The sequence below is a fragment of the Orycteropus afer genome, unplaced genomic scaffold (assembly GCF_000298275.1).
Source record: "Orycteropus afer afer isolate SDZICR_OR568_19922 unplaced genomic scaffold, OryAfe1.0 scaffold00078, whole genome shotgun sequence".
Taxonomy (NCBI): domain Eukaryota; kingdom Metazoa; phylum Chordata; class Mammalia; order Tubulidentata; family Orycteropodidae; genus Orycteropus; species Orycteropus afer.
In genome coordinates, this window is record NW_006921665.1 from 4,798,166 (window position 1) to 4,814,405 (window position 16,240).

General features: G+C 44.6%; 1 protein-coding gene across 1 annotated transcript in view; it reads right to left on the bottom strand.

Moving 5' to 3' along the window:
• ITSN1 (intersectin 1) overlaps positions 1–16,240 on the bottom strand; it is a 217,486-nt gene that overhangs the window by 54,982 nt on the left and 146,264 nt on the right. Inside the window, exons 29-30 of the mRNA XM_007941304.1 lie at positions 2,865–2,986; positions 1,027–1,133 (exon numbers count right to left, since the gene is read on the bottom strand). Coding sequence (XP_007939495.1) covers positions 1,027–1,133; positions 2,865–2,986 — 229 coding nt within the window. The remainder of the gene's footprint in view (positions 1–1,026; positions 1,134–2,864; positions 2,987–16,240) is intronic.

Consider the following 16,240-nt stretch of genomic DNA (forward strand, 5'->3'; position numbering starts at 1 on the left):
ATCTATACACACACAAACAGGCAGACCACAGATTATGACCAAGTTCCTCTCCTAAGTCTGTCTTTAAGTCTAATTTGCATGTAAGTTGGAACAGTTAGGTACAATTGACATTGAACATCAAGTAATCAAATGTTTGTCTTAGTATATACTAAGTATAAACTTACTTCAGTAGTTTGATATTACACATAATCAGCTCTTTCCAGTTAACAAAAACCTTTCTATGCATTAAAAAATTAAAGAAACACTTCCAGATATACTGAAACATCTTTAACATAATATTACAGTAATAACAGTAATAAGGTTTTGATGCACATCACAAAGTAGTGCCCATTTGTTATTACAAACCATTGTATGTACCTCAAATTTTTAATATAATAGGCTTTACAGGGGTTGATTCATAAGTATGCTTTGTACATAAGTTAGAATTTATAACCCAGAGACTGCCTGTATGTATGTATGTGTGTGTGTGTATATATATATACACACACACACATACACACACATATATGAATTGGAAGGAACCACCATGACAATCTAATCCAGGCCAGCTTCTCAGAGAAGTTATCCTGAGGTCACTGCAGCTGACTTTAGACAGGGAGAGGTTCCACCACCATTTTCCATGTGCAGGAGCCAAGGATGTCTCAAGTGGACCAATACCTGCTCATGGGAAGGCATGTCTGTGAGGGAGGTATGGGCTGCACTGCACTGGGGATGGAGCCTGCCGGGCACTGGGAATCCAAACTGGTACAGCTCTAGAAATTCTACAACCACACTAAAAGCAGGTACAGGGATGCCTTGGCAAGTAACTGTCCACAGAAAGGAATTTGGGGTGCATTTCCGGAAAGCATTCAGGCAAAAAAAAAAAAAAAAAAAAGGATTATGGTGCTAGTGTGTGGAAATGAGCAAAAGAGGCAGAAAGAAATACAGGGAACATGCAGGGGAGGGATCACACGAACCACACAAGATGCTAATGTGTAAGCGCCACGGAAGCAAAGCTTGGCTGGTAATTAGAGAAGAAAGGCTTACTTCAGTAGTTTGATATTACACATAATCAGCTCCTTCCAGTTAACAAAAATCATAGCAACCTCTTTTTCTGTCAGCAGCTCAGACTCCATCAGGGGTTTCTGAAAGATCTACAGATGCAGAAAATGAAGCAGTTCAGAAAGCAAACAGTTGGCTTAAAACTCAAACACACGCGTACACACACTGATCTGTTCAGAGCAACGGAAAAGACTAAGGAGTCTGCAACTTGGCTGGAAGGCCTACAAGGTGAAAGCTCCCCTCTTCTTACAGAAATTCTGAAACAGATGGCCCTCTTCCGCCTGGGGTAGGGTCCTCCAAGATGTCTGAGTAGTTTTACAAGGAGGCCAGCTGAATGATCTAAACGATAGGTGTTAACTCTACCCATCCACAGCTGGGAGGCCTGTGCAAGTGTGTGGTGGTCCGTTCATCCTCCCTGCAGACCCTGCAGCACAGACAAGCCACGAGCCCTTTGCAGTGAGGTCCTCTAAGGAGCAGCACTCCCAGCAGGTGCCTCCTAGGTGACTGACTCCCTTGCTCTGCCTGCAGCCCCTAGGGCTGGGGCCCTGGGTAGACCCAGCCCATTACACGAGGTGAGTACAGCTCTTCTCTGTGGATTCAGTGACCACGTCCAGAGTCCAATGTGGGTATGCAACTTGCAGTAAATCATAGATCTCAGTGGGATACCATGTGAATGAGCCCCTGCCCCCAAGGAGGTCACTGTCTATCACCAGAGGCAGGACTTTTCCATAAGGTTCTTTAGGGATGGGGACCTTTGAAACAAATCTTGACCAGGCTAAGGCTGATCCTTGAGAGCTGATGATGGACCTGGCATATATTAGGGCCACAATGTGTTGTTATGCTTTTTGTATACTGCACAAAGATGCTATATTCAAGGTGGGTGACACTCATAGCCTGGACATCCTAGACTGTATATTTCATGACTGTCAAATGTCTTGAGAAAAGGGCATCTTTTTCTAATTTGCATCAATGCTATGTGTGAATGGTGGCCTTGTGGGCCACCAACCAATCATCCCATACCCATCCAACAGTGGAGAGCCCAGCCTGTGTCTTTCCTGGTTGTTAAGAATATCATAAGGCATGGTTTCACAACTACTTTTTTTGGGGGCGGGGAGAGGATGGTCCAAGCTATTACAGTACATTTCAAGTTGTAGGGTAACCCTACAGTCTGGCTTTGCACACTCTTGTTTCCCAATATGGTGACTTCCCATGTGGACAGAAGGCCTCCTGAGAAATAGGGGTGCTCAACCCTGCATCTCATTGTCCTGCTATTCAGGGTGGTTGAGGCCCTTCAATCGCTACCTTGGAGGACAGACAGGATGAGGCATCAAACAGGTCAGAGGGATCATGGATACCTGAGAGGAAACATCACCATTCTGAGAAACATTTTTCTCAGGGGTAACATAAAGCCCTAGGAATAATGAAATTTCAGCTTCATGGTAGCCATTTTCAGACACCAACATTGAGGGCATGGAAGATGATGTGACTTACTCCATGGCATCAAGTTATTGGTGGCTGAGCTGTAACTTCTCTGAATAGAACCTGTGCTTCCAATTCACACTCCTACACATCTCCTTTAATGAAACTCCTCAGGGGCTCATTTCCTCCTTGGCATGAATGACCTCTTACGCTCTGTTGATATAACTCAGAGTTGGCCAAGGATGAGAAGTGAACCATCTTCTCTTGGGTAAGAATCTATGCAATTTAACACCCAGCAAGTTTCTCCGGCTCAGAATAAGACACAGAATTCCTCTGCAGAGGACTCCCATTCCTTTCCCCATCCATTGCCAGTGCCCCTCACTGTCACCCACAGCTCCCTTTACCTCAGTGACCAGCTGCAGATCATTGACATAGTTCTCCTCTGTGACAATGAGTTCGTGGATGTATCCTTGTCGTTTTCTTTCAGTTGGGGTCAACATATCCAAGAGATGTAAGTCTGAACACCCTGGAAAACACAACCATTGGGGACAATTTAGTCCAAGTCTGAGAAAGCTCGTACAGATTCACACTGAATATCCCCCCAGGCTTCATGGCTGCTGGACCCTGTGGCCTCACTCCAGTTGGACGGCACATTCCTGCTTCGTGAAAAGTGCTAAAGTGATGTTATGAGAGAAGACTTAATAACAACTGGACAACATTTCCTGAGGGTTCATACCATGCTAGGTAGGATGCTTTACACAGATGGTTGCATTTAATGAATGTTCATCTGGATGATACAGTTGTCCACGTTTTACAGACAAGGAAACTGAGGCTAGCAAGAGGTTGATTCACTTAAATTCTCTCAGCTAGGTAGTGGTGAAGCCAAGTTGAACCCAGAGAGTCTGACTCCAAGACCAGAATCTATACCACTATTGTTGGTTATTGTTCTGGTTACCTAGTACCACTCTGACAAGAAATATACCACAAATGGGATGGCCTTAACAAACAGGAGTTTATTCTTAAAATTTGGAGGCTTTAAGTCCAAGCTCAAAGTGCCAGGCTCTAGGGGCTGGGTTTAAGCCCCTCAACCTTGGGGTCCAGCTCTGCCTCCTGCTCCCAGCCCACTGGAGCCTGAGGCATTTCTTCACTCAGACAGCTGCTGGCTGCTGAGGCTGAGAAGCCCCAAGGTTGACAAGTCAAAAGGAACAGTCCCGATGTTACCAAACCACATGGCAGGCCATTAACTTAAGTCCATTGTAAGTCCCAAGGTCGGCAGAGCATGGCAGGCTGCTGAGCAACAACATGGCTACATGCAGGGTCCAAGTGTGCCATAGGCTAGAGCCCATTCCCAAAGCTTCTCCTTAAATACAGGAAGCAGACCACATCCCAAAGCCAGCTACTCAGCTGCTTGTGGTAGATCCCACCATGGAGTTGATTGCCAGTCTCATCATGGGGAATAACTACCACCAGCTTCCCAGCCACTCAACCAGGCCCAGACAAGCTGACACACAAACATAGCTACCACAGTTATCCTGAGGTTGATTTAATTTTTTAATAACTTATTTATTTTTTGTTATGTTCTGGTTGGAGGAGCCCCGGTGGCACAGTGGTTAAGTGGTTGGCTGCTAACTGAAAGGCTGGTGGTTTTAACCCACCAGCCACTCTGCAGGACGAAGATACAGCAGTCTGCTTCCATAAAGATTACAGTCTTGGAGACTCTATGAGGCAGTTCTACTCTGCCCTATGGGGTCACTCTGAGTCGGAATCAACTCAACGGCAATGGGTTTGGTTTGTTTAGTTGTTGTTGAAAATATACATAGCAAAACATAAACCAAGTCAGCAGTTTCTGCATGTACAATTCAGTGACATTGTTTACATTCTTCAAGTTGTGCAACCATTTTCACCCTCCTTTCCCAAATTTTTCCTCCTCCATTAACATGAACTCACTGCCCTGTAAGCTCCCCACCTAACCTTTTGAGTTGCTGTTGTCAGTGTGATCCCACAGATAGTTCTTTAAAAGAGCACAGTGCTCAAGGCAGACATTCTTTGTTAATTAAGCTGAACTAGTGTCTGGCTTAAAGAAGACTCGGGATATTTTTGGTTTAAGGTTTAAATATTATCTCAGAGCAATGGGTTTGGGCACTCATCTACCTCTATGGCTCCAGAAATTCTGAATTCCGTGAGAATTTCCTGAGGCTAGTTTTTGTAGGATGAGGTGCCTATGCTGAGGCTCCTGATAGGAATGGGAACCAGGGCACATCCCAACTGTGATGAGAAAACTCTCCTGACCAAGACGCACTGCCTGTGAATCAGAGAAGCAAGACTACAAAGAGATAGAGAACATTCTCCACCTGCAGACCACCTGGTACACGACCACCTCCTTGGCTGCAGGTGCCAGGATCCTTGGCCATCCCAGAGAACCGCGCTCTCTGATGCTGACCTGAGATGTTACAGGCACAGGAGGTGGTGCCTGCCCTTGACTCTGCTCATTTCACTTGTTATTTTGTGTTTTATTTACTGGGAGTGTTTGAAAGCCAGTGGGTTGTTGGCACAGTCTTCCTCATGATGCAGGAACATGATGTAACAACTTCTTCTAGGCCAGTGGTCTCCCCACTTCTTTTCATCATGGATTTTTTGTTTTTTAAGTCACAGAAGCCAGATCTATAAAACAGGTAAATTGGGAGCTTCCCTGGGTGTAGGCATAGCTGGTGGTGCTGAGTCCCGTGCACTTGCTTTGTCATCCCGTCTTCTCCCCATGAGGAGACTCAGTGGAGCACAGTGTGAAAATCTCTGCCGTGGACCAGCAATTGTCAAAGTGTTTCCCCAAACCAGTAGCATCAGAATCAGCATCACTTGGGAGCTTGTTAGAAACGTAAATTCTCAGGCCCCTGTTGAATAGATTATCTGGAGTGGAAGCTACAGAATCTGTGATTTAACGAGCTCTCCAGCTGATTTTTAAGCACACTGGAGTTTGAGAAGGGGGCATTGGTGGGTGGTTCAGTGATAGAATTCTTGCCTTTCAGCAGTACACCTGAGTTTGACTCTCAGTCAATGCACCTTGTACACAGTTACAACCAGTGGAGGCTTATGTGTTCCTATGACGATCAACAGGTTTCAGTGGAGCTTCTAGCTAAGACAGACTAGGAAGAAATCCTGGCAATCCACTTCCAAAAATCAGCCAGTAAAAATCCTATGGATCATAACAGTCTGATCTGCAAGTGATCGTGGGGAAGGCACAGGTCAGACAGTATTTCATTCTTTTGTGCATGGAGTCACCATGAGCCAGGGGCAACTTAACCACAGCTAACAACAACAAAGTTTGAGGAGCTTGCACTGGGCTATCAGGGATTTTCATGGAGTTATCTGTGCTTATGACTGATCTAGTCTATGTACCGGAAGCTTCTGCAAATAGAATGATCCTTGTTGTTGCTGCTAGTTGCCACTGAGTTCTGAATCATGGTGACTTTGTATATGCAGAAGAGAACTGCTCCAAAGGGGTTTCAAGGATGTGACCTTTCAGAAGTAGATTGCCAGGCCTGTCTTCCGAGGTGCCTGGGAGTGGGTTCAAACCACCAACATTTTGACTAACATTTGAGCACTTAACAGTTTGTGACACTAAGGGACTGTGGGGTAAATGATATAACAGACTTCTTGGCAAAAGTTTCACTACTCTAGAGGTTAACTTTAGCTCCACAGTTTCTTCCCCTCCCCTGGCTAATTGCTCTTTCTGGATGCTGTAGCTTCTTTTGCTGGGACAGGACTCCAACCACAGGAAGGTCCCAATATGGTCAAAGAGATGCCAGGAAACAGCAGTGATGGCATCCACACTAGACTTTGCTCAGAGCCACTACAGTGTGGTCAGGCTCTAGTTCCACAGGGCCACACTGGTGAGTATGAGCTTCTACAGGTCTGGAGTGCCAATGGTGTAATCCAGCTATTCCCACCTTGGGACACTGATTATCTATTATTACAACAGCTGCATCAACAATGCACCATGAAAGAGGAACCACATCACGCTTGCTTACTTGTGCAATTCAGCCAGCCTCAACTGAGCAGCTGTGCACTCAAGCTAATGATAAGCTGATTAATGTCACCAATCCTGATGGCTTTAATTGGGAACGCCACCCAGGAAACACTTGGTTTGGAAGGAAAACTTAACCTGCCCTATTTTTACCAAACTTTCCTGTGAGTGAATTCAAGGGCTTAGAACTAAGGCCATTTCTCATTAAATGGCAGGATGCAGCCCTATCAGTTTAGAGGCTTGAATGCACATCCACAGAAGCAGAGTCTCAGGATTTCTCAAGATGTTTCTTTCTACGCAGGCATGAGAACATTGGTACTGAGTTGTCATTCGCAAATTCACCTCATGTTGGGCAGACAAAATGGACTTGGATTGGATCAGTCTTCCCAATGTCCCTTTAGGACACAATTATTTGGAGAATTTGATGGATACATGGAATACATGTTTACCTCAGAAAACATGTGTATACACACACAATACACACATGTATTTTGCACACAGTATTAAAGGATTCACAGGCCCTCTTTAAGCCTATTCATAGATCCCATTTATTATTTCAACAAATATTTATTGATGTCCTATCACAAGTCTGGCACTCACTGTGCTGGGCACTGAGGATTCAAGACCAAAAAAGGAGAGATGCTTGCCCTCTAGAGCTTACAGCTAAGAATCTTGGGGTCCGGTGGGACTCAGCCACCCCCCAGACTGAGAATGGTGCTGCGCCCTCAGGATGAATGTGGTATTGCATCCTCCTTAGGCTGAGGCGGGTGGGTACTGCTTCCTCCAGGATGAGTGGTACTTCTATCAAGGCTAAAGGTGGTATTACACTACTTCAGGTTGAGGATGGTACTACCCTCCCAGGCTGAAAATGGTACTTACCCCACCACCACCACCACCAAGTGAATTCTTGACTATCATAATGATTGGAGATGATACTAGAATTTAGTGGACTGAGCCAGGACTGCTAAAGAACTTACAATGTACAGGACAGAGAATTGCCCACCTCAAATACCAGTAACACCCCCACTGACACTCACAATAGCTCTGACATTCCTAAAAACTGACAACTAGATAAGAGGTCCACTAGGCAGCAAGGATGGTGCAAGTGACCAGAAAAGTCATTTAAAATGACTGAGGTTCTGTGAGGAAAGATGACAAGAACTTGCTTCCTTGGGGTTTCACAAATACTTCGATGTCTGCAAGTTTTCATGGTGCCATTTTGAAGAAGTTCAGAGCCAGAGCTACAGCAGAAGGTCCAGGGCAGATCTGGGCTACTGGTCCAAGAATTCTAAAAGCCCAGGCAAGTTCAGGATGAAATAGAGGTCTGATCCCCCTGGAGGGGGTACATGAAGAGGCTGCAAGACTCCTATACCAGGCAGCTCCAATCTTCGGGTCAGCGTACAAGTCAGATCTGAAAGAGCTGAGCTGGTCCAGGGTGCAGGTGCTGTGGAAATCTGAGCTGCCTTCCTCAATGAATTCTTCCCTGTGCAGGTCTACCACCAGCCTGACTGGAGATGGAGGATGGGCTAAGATAGCCTCCCCAAGACCTAGCACACAATGGAAAGCCAAGATTTTGTGGGAAACTCATCTCTGCATTATGTACCAATGAGGTTGGCTTGAAGTCATTTTTTTAGCCACAAAACTGACCCATGGGATGCTGTTTTTAAATTCTCACTAGTGAATGCCAGACCAAAGAACCATTAAAGACTTGAAATAGGCACTTTGAACTCAAAAGTATCATTCTTTGAAACATTAATATTTAGAAAAACAAGAGAGCTTAAAAAATCCATTATTCAGTGTGGGCTAAATGGGAAAGACATCTTAATGAAAGCATTTTCCTTAGGGGTGGAGGGCTGTGGTCCTTCTCTCCTTTGGGTACCAGGATAAACATGGTTTGCTGACTTCCCTTCCCAGTGAAAAACAAGAGGATGAAATACAGTGAATAGTTTTCCATGGGCATCTCAGTGTGATGTAGAGATTTTTATAATGAACTAAAATTCTCTCCCACAGCTGAAATAATATTGCAAATGACGCCAGGCAGTTAAAAATGATCCCCCATTACAGCCCACATAAAATTCCTCATCTATGTGCCATTCCTTATAATTTTGTGTAGTTAGACACATTTACCAAGTGCAGAGAGCTACGATGCTCATTTGGAAGGCTTTGAGTGTGGTATGCTGGAAAAAAAAGTATGGGAAAACCTTACAGGAAAAAAGTCTTGCCTCCCCCACCCAACTGTTATTCATAAAAACAGCATAATTTAAATAAAAAGTTTTATTACAAAAGTAATGCATGAACATTTGCTTATTAAATAGAAGATTTCAAAGGCTACAGAAGTATTTAGGGTAAAATGTGAATATCACCTCTCTCCACATTCCCAAACATTCAGCTTCCTTCCCAGTGAGGAGCATAATTTTTAAAACCAAACTAAACCCCATAGCAAGCTGGCCACTGAGCAAAGCAAATAAACAGGTCTTGTTTCTGTTATAAAAGAGCCAAAATATACAACAAGTTGGTCAATAAATATTTATTAAGTTTCTATGAAGTCCAAGAGACTGAGAATAAGCAAGATACTATTCTTGTCCTGAAGGAAACTCACAACCTTAGAGGAGACTCAACATGAAAAGTAGAAATACCAAGCATTAAATAATAGGCTAAGCAAGTTATACCAATATAGGAACTGAAGGAATTCAGAGAAGTAGGTACTCTTCATCCTGAGGGGAACAGGGTTCCATGAAGAAGTTCATATGGCCAAGGAAGATGGACCATTATGCCCAGGGTGCAAGTTAAATGCACAGATGCTGAGAAGGTGTGGTGGTTAAGTTTGTGTGTCAACTTGGCTGGGCCTGGTTGAGTGGCTGGGCAGCTGAATGTAGTTATTCCCCATGGTGAGATTGGTAATCAACTCCATGGTGGAATCTATTGGAGCAGCTGAGTAGCTGCTTTGGGTATGTGGTCTGCTTCCCGTGTATAAGAAACAGCTTTGGGAATGGTCTCTAGCTTATGGCATGCTTGGACCCTGCATGTAGCCATATCGTTCAGCAGCCTGCCATGCTCTGCTGACCTTGGGGCTTTCAAAGAACTTGAATTAATGGCCTGCTGTGTGGTTTGGTAACATTGGGACTGTGCCTTTTTACTTGTCAACCTTGGGCTTGTCAGCCTCAGCAGCCAGCAGCTGTCTGAGTGAAAAAATGCCTCTAGCTCCAGTAGGCTGGGAGCTGGAGACAGAGCTAAAGCCCAAGGCTGAGGGGCTTTCACCCAGGCCTAGAGCCTGGCACTTTGAGCTTGGACTTACAGCCTCTAAACTGTGAGAGAATAAACTTCTGTTTGTTCAAGCCATTCCATTTGTGGTATATTCTTGTCAGAGTGGCAATAGGTAACCAATACAGAAGGTAAGGTGGTATATTGGTTTCCTAGGCTACCAAAACAAAGTACTACCTAGTGTGTAGCTTATAACAGAAATTTATTATCTCAGAGTTGTGGAGGGTAGAAGTCCAAATCAGGGTACAGCCATCTTGATTCCTTCTGAGGGCTCTGAGAGAGAAATTGTTCTAAGCCTGTCTCCTAGCTTCTGGTGGCTCCCAGCAATCCTTGGCGTTCTTTGGCTTGTAGCTGTATCTGCCTCTGCTGTCTTGTGGCTGTCCCTCCTCTCTCTCCGTGTCTCTGTGTCTCTTTTCCTCTTTTATAAAGACACAAGTGGTTTGGATGCACCCTACTCCAATATGATCTTGTGTTAACTGATGACATCTTCAAAAACTTTATTTCCAAATAAGGTCATATTTATAGGTACAAGTGTTAGGATTTCAACAGACTTCAAGGGGGGCACAATTTAATCCACAACAGGTGGGATGTAGGAGGGGAGCAGATTATGGAGATCCCGATGCTGAAATCAAGAGCACAGAAACTGTGGAGGGACCAAGGGTAACAGCTTGTACCATCCAGCAATATGGAAGCTTGGTGAATGATTTTCCATCTTTAAGGGAAAGAATATACCAGTGTTTCTGGGGACATTCAGCCCAAATCTATTGGCTTTGACCTTGGGTCAGCAGGATATATGTTAACTGAGCTCTTGGAACTGTCTATACTGAAGGCTTCTCCTGAATTTAGAGTTGGTGTAAATGTTGGAAATGGGGTCTCATGGCCCTAATCTCTCCTATAGGTGTGCCCACTGCCCCAAGGCCAAATTGAACTCTCCTGGGGAAAGTGACCTAAGTGCACTCCCCTCAACATTCTGGGCAGAGTGGTGCACGTGGGGGTGTCTCTCATGTAGGAAAAGCAGGGGAAGCCCACAATAGGTGTAACCATTATGAAAGAAGGTCCTCTGGTGAAAGAACTCTCTCTCCCCCTCCACCCTTCAGCAGGTACCTGAAATCCCTTTAAGCAATGAAGTACTCATCACTAAGCACTGGGCCTCAGGGGTGACTGGGACAGGCCTAGTCCCTGTCCTTCAGGAGCCTGTGTTCTATTGGAGGTCCTGGCATTCCATCCAGACTGATCCTTGCCGAACCACATCTGTTTGTTATCAGTCTTTGAGATCTCAGAGTTGCAAACCCTTAAGACTCAATTTTTATGGGGGTATAGAGAAGCCTGGCACAGTCTGCCCTTGGCTTCTAACTGAAAGGTTGGCAGTTCTAATCCACCCAGTGGTGATGTAGAAGAAAGGCCTGTTGATCTCTTTCTGAAAGATCACAAGCCATTGAAAACCCTGTGGAGTCCAGTTCTACTCTGACACACATGGGGTCTCCATGAGTCAGAATCAATTTGACAGCAACGGGCTTGGGGTTTGGGGTTATAGAGCAGCTAGGCAGCATCAATGCCTGTGGTTGTTGTTGTTGTTGTTAGGTGCCATTGAGTCGTCTCCAACTCATAGTGGCCCTATGCACAGCAGAATCAAAAACTGCCCGATCCTGCGCCAATTCCATGATCCTTGCTATACTTGAGCCCATTGTCACAGTCACCATGTCAATCCATCTTGTAGGCGTTCCCCTCTTTCATCGACCCTCCACCTTACCAAGCATGACATCCAGGCCTGTGGTAGAGGTGGGTAAACACCACCCAATGGCACCAAAGACCCCTCTGCCTATGTCCAGCTGAGCTCAGGCATCCCATGTCCTGGGGACACTACTAGCTGGGTCCATCTTGGGGCTTCCACTCAGCTCCACTCAGTTGTTGCCCAGAAGCTTCCAGTGTCAGCACAGCTTCCAGAGCTTAATTTTCTCCCAAGACGGGGAATCTAGCCTACATGGGTGCCAGGCAGTTTAATGTCTGTTGAGAAGTGATGAAAATCAAATTATTCTCAGGGATACATCATCTTTTAAGTTTCCATAAGAGTTAGAAAATTTTTAAAAAGTAAGTGAAAAGGCATGCCATTCATAGCTTTATAACTGATGCTGGAATTCCTAACATGATGTTACATGCCCTTATGGTATGCATTTTTAGCTCATTCCTGGCATCATTTATGTCACCACCCTTGTTTTTGCTCCGGCTTGTTGCATGCTTTTGATAGGAGCTATCCTGCTGTATTTTAGGAGTCCTTAATAGCTGCTGTAAATACACCCTTCAGGTACACAAAGCAGATTGAGATGTTATACAGGGAAGAGGAAACTACAGGGAGGAAGTGGGAAGAGAGCTGTTATACTGTGGGGAATTGCAGTCAATGTCATGAAACAAAATGTACATGAAATGCTGTATGGAAAATGAATTTAATCTGTAAACTTTCACCCAAATCACAATTTTTTTTTTTTTAAATCAGCTTGTCCAGTTACCACCACTCCCCGCCCCCGCCAAAAAAAGGATTTAGGTATTATAATAGCCATCCAAATACTTTCTTTTTTTTTTTTTAGGGGGAATATGAAGGAGCTCTGGTAGCATAGTGCCTAAGCACTTGACTGCTAACCAGAAGGCTGGCGGTTCAAACCCACCAGCCACTCCTTGGAAGGAAGGTTGGGCAATCCTACTTCCATAGTGATACTGCCTCGGAAACCCAAGAAGGGGTCGCTATGAGTCAGGGCCGACTCGACGGCATATAACAACAACAACAACATGAGGGAATATAGTTTTGACAAGATGGATCTGGGCATATTTTGTAGATGGGGAAGAATGTGAGTCGGGCTTCACTAGGGGAATATCGAGGGCATGGGGAGTGGTGCGGAAGCAGAGCTGGGGTAACAGTCAACAGAGAGCTGGCACTGTGTGCTGGCTCAGTTCCAAGCACTTACATATATAAACTGATTCTTCACAATTAATCCTATGAGGTACCCACTGTTATCATCCCCCATTGAACAGATGAGGAAAGTGAGGCACAGAGAAGTTAAGTAACTTGCCAAAGTCTCAGCTAATCAATGATAGAAGGAACCCAAGCCTTGAATTTGTGCTCTACACCACTCTGCTTTCTGGCCTTGTTGGGAAGGGAGGGCAGTCCGGTAGAGAAGGCTCTAAAGGCTGAGTGAGTGATTTCAGCCTTTGGTTAGTGAGCTAGGGAAGTTTTTGACTGTAGTTCAGGAAGGTTGCTGAGGCAGATGTGTGTGGGTCAAGTTTGGCTGCACATGGAATCACCTAAGGAGCACTTAAAACGCCCAATGTTCCTGCTGCGCTCCAGACCAGTTAAACCAACTCTCTAGGGTGGGACCCAGGTGCCTATAGTTTGAAGAGCTCCCCAGGTGGTCTCCATGTGCACCCAAGAGTAAGGCTCACTATACCCTATGATCCAGAAGTTCCATTCTTGGTATAGACCTAAAAGAATCAAAAGCAAGAACACACACAGATACTTGTATACCATGTTCATTACAGCACTATTCATAATAGCCAACAGGGGGAAAACCTAAAAGTCTATCCCCAGACGAATGGATAAACAAAATGTGGTACACACATAAGACGGAGTATTACTCAGCCATAAAGAGGAATGATATCCCGCTACATGCTATGACATGGATGAACTCTGGAAACATTATGCTGAATGAAATAAAAAAATCAAAAATCAAACTCATTCTATTGAGTCAATCCAACTCATAGCGACCCCTCCTTGGACTTCCAAGGTGGTATCTCTACAGAAGTAGATTGCCCAACCTTCCTTCCAAGGAGTGGCTGGTGGGTTTGAACCACCAACCTTCTGGTTAGCAATCAAATGCCTTAGGCACTACACCACCAGAGCTCCCTGAGGGAAATAAGTCAGACATAAAAGGACAAATACCTTATGATCCCACTTATATGAAATATCTAGAATAGGCAAGTATTTAGAGACCAAAGTTTATTAGTGGTTACCAAGGGCAGCCAGAGGAAGGGGAATGAAGGAGTCATTGCTTAGGGGACAGTGAGCTTCTGCTAATGGTGATGCAAAAGTTTGGAAATGGATAGTGCTGACAATTATACAGCACAACGAATGTAATTAATGTCACTGAATTATATATGTAAAGAATGTTGAAAAAGCAAATGTTTTGTTACATATATATTTACCACAATTAAAAAAAAAACCAAAAACCCACAAGAGTCAGGACCACTCGATTGTGGGAAGACTTCCTGAAAATCAAGATGCTTGGTGTGGGCTACTGTGTGCAAAGGGAGAGAAAATTTGAAACTAGATTGTCCAGGCATATGTACCATGAAACTTGCCTAAAGTGCTGAGCTAAATCCAGGCCAAGATAACTTATTCAAGGGGCCTGGTGACTGAAACTATCAGATGCGTCCATCTAAAGCATCCTACAGCCCAGAGCCCAGTTCCAGATGTCCAGTTCCAGGTTGCTCTTCACCCCCCACCCCGCAGCCACAAAGAAGCCAAACTACTGCCACCTAACTCTTAACTCCTGGGCTTGAAAGGTCACTCCACTCAACTTCCTTGTTTTATGGATGGAACAGTGGTGTCCAGAGACATACAGGGACTTTCTTTCTCTATCAAGAATAAAACCTGTGGTCATGATGTCTTGGGAAATGGAGAATCACAGGAAACCCCTTAGCTTTTCAAAGGGTGAGCCTAGGTTGCTCAATATCCATTTCTGTCCTGGTAAATTACTGTAAGACCTGGCTGAGAGCACCTGCTTGCTCTTGGAGCCTGGGGTTATCAGGGGCTGGTAGGGCCAGGGTAGGCCAAGGCAGCCAAGTCTTTTCTGCAAATGACCCTTGGCTGACCAGCTCCACTGCTCAGATCAACTCCAGGCAGCCTAGAGAGGCAGGTTTACTTCTCATCCAACTGAACTTTCTTCATATGCCTCTGAGAATAGCCTGATCCCCTGGAGTCTCTTCTAACTTGGCAAAATGACCCTCTTGGAATATGAGACAACCTGAGCAGTGACATTTCCACTCATTTTTAGCAGCTGCATAGATCTGCCCAGGTTTCTGCTTTCAAAGACCTCATAGTCTAGTGAGGGTGGGGAGACACAGAAAACCAAATAAATACATAGATAGTACTGAAGATAGTTATAAGAATTACAACAATACCAATGTTCACTGCAGCATATTCATAATAGCCAAAAGGTGGAAAACAACCTATATGCCCATCAACAGGTGAACAGATAAACAAAATGTGGTCTATTCATACGATGGAATATTACTCAACCATAAAGAGAAATGAAGTCCTGATACATGCTACAATATGGATGAATCTTGATAACATGCTGCTAAGTGAAGTAAGTCAGATACAAAAGGGCAAATATTGTATGTTTCTGCTTATATGAAATCTCTAGAATGGGCATATGCATAGAGGTAAAAGCTTATTAGCTTTTACCTACTGGGGATGGGAAGCAGGGGGAAAGTGGAGTCATCACTTAGGGGACACTGAGTTTCTGTGCAATAATAGTGGATTAGTTTGTAAAAGGATAGTGATAATAGCTGCACAGCATGATGTATATAATCAATGTCACTGAATGATACATATAAAGATTATTGAATTGGCCAATGTTTTGTTATATACATTTTTAAAAATATAAATAAAAAAAGAATTAAGACAAGTAATTCCTTTGATTAATAAGCTCATTTCCTGTTTCAGGGACCTTTGAATGTGAATTTTATTTTCAAACAATGGTGCCCCAAGCACAGATCTTGTGCTGGGTTCCAGGCCACGTCCAGAGGGAGAATGAACACTGTGATGGATCCTCTCCCTCACAATCCAGTTGTGGGGAAGGACTGAGCCTGTGGAACAACTGGAGACTGAAACATTGTAAGGAGCAACGAGTAAGCAAGACAGCATGGGGGATGTGCCAGTGTGCTACGTAGACCCTGCCGGCCAGTTTATAGCCTAGAAGGAAAAATGGCTTCCCACAATATATAAGCTATACACGGTGAGCTCCAATCACTATTCATTAGTGCTGTTACTATGCAGGCTTAATGGGGGTATAACAGTGAGGAATGGGCCTTGTTCCCAAGGAGCTCACAGTATAATTAGGGAGAGTAGCTGCCTATCTATGTATCAGTCTCTCTGCAGACACTTTTATGGATGAAATACGGATAGGAGTTTTGAAAAGAGTTGAGTCATGGCCCGTGAATGGCACTGGAGAGGATGGCAGAGAAAGCAGGTGGTGACGGTGAGCATGACCAGAGAGGTGGGGAAGATGGGGTGAGGACATTTCCAGCTGGGGCACATCAATGACTTAAACTAAACACCAGAATCCTTGAAAGGTAGTAAGGAGGCTGTGGGGACTAGAGGAAAAGTTCTGAGTTGGACAACACTGTACAGGTAGGGTGGGGCTGGATGATGGAGGGAGGGGGGTGTCTATGCGCCTAAGCTCTTGGACCACTCCCAGATAGGACATGCAGGCACACAACAGCCCA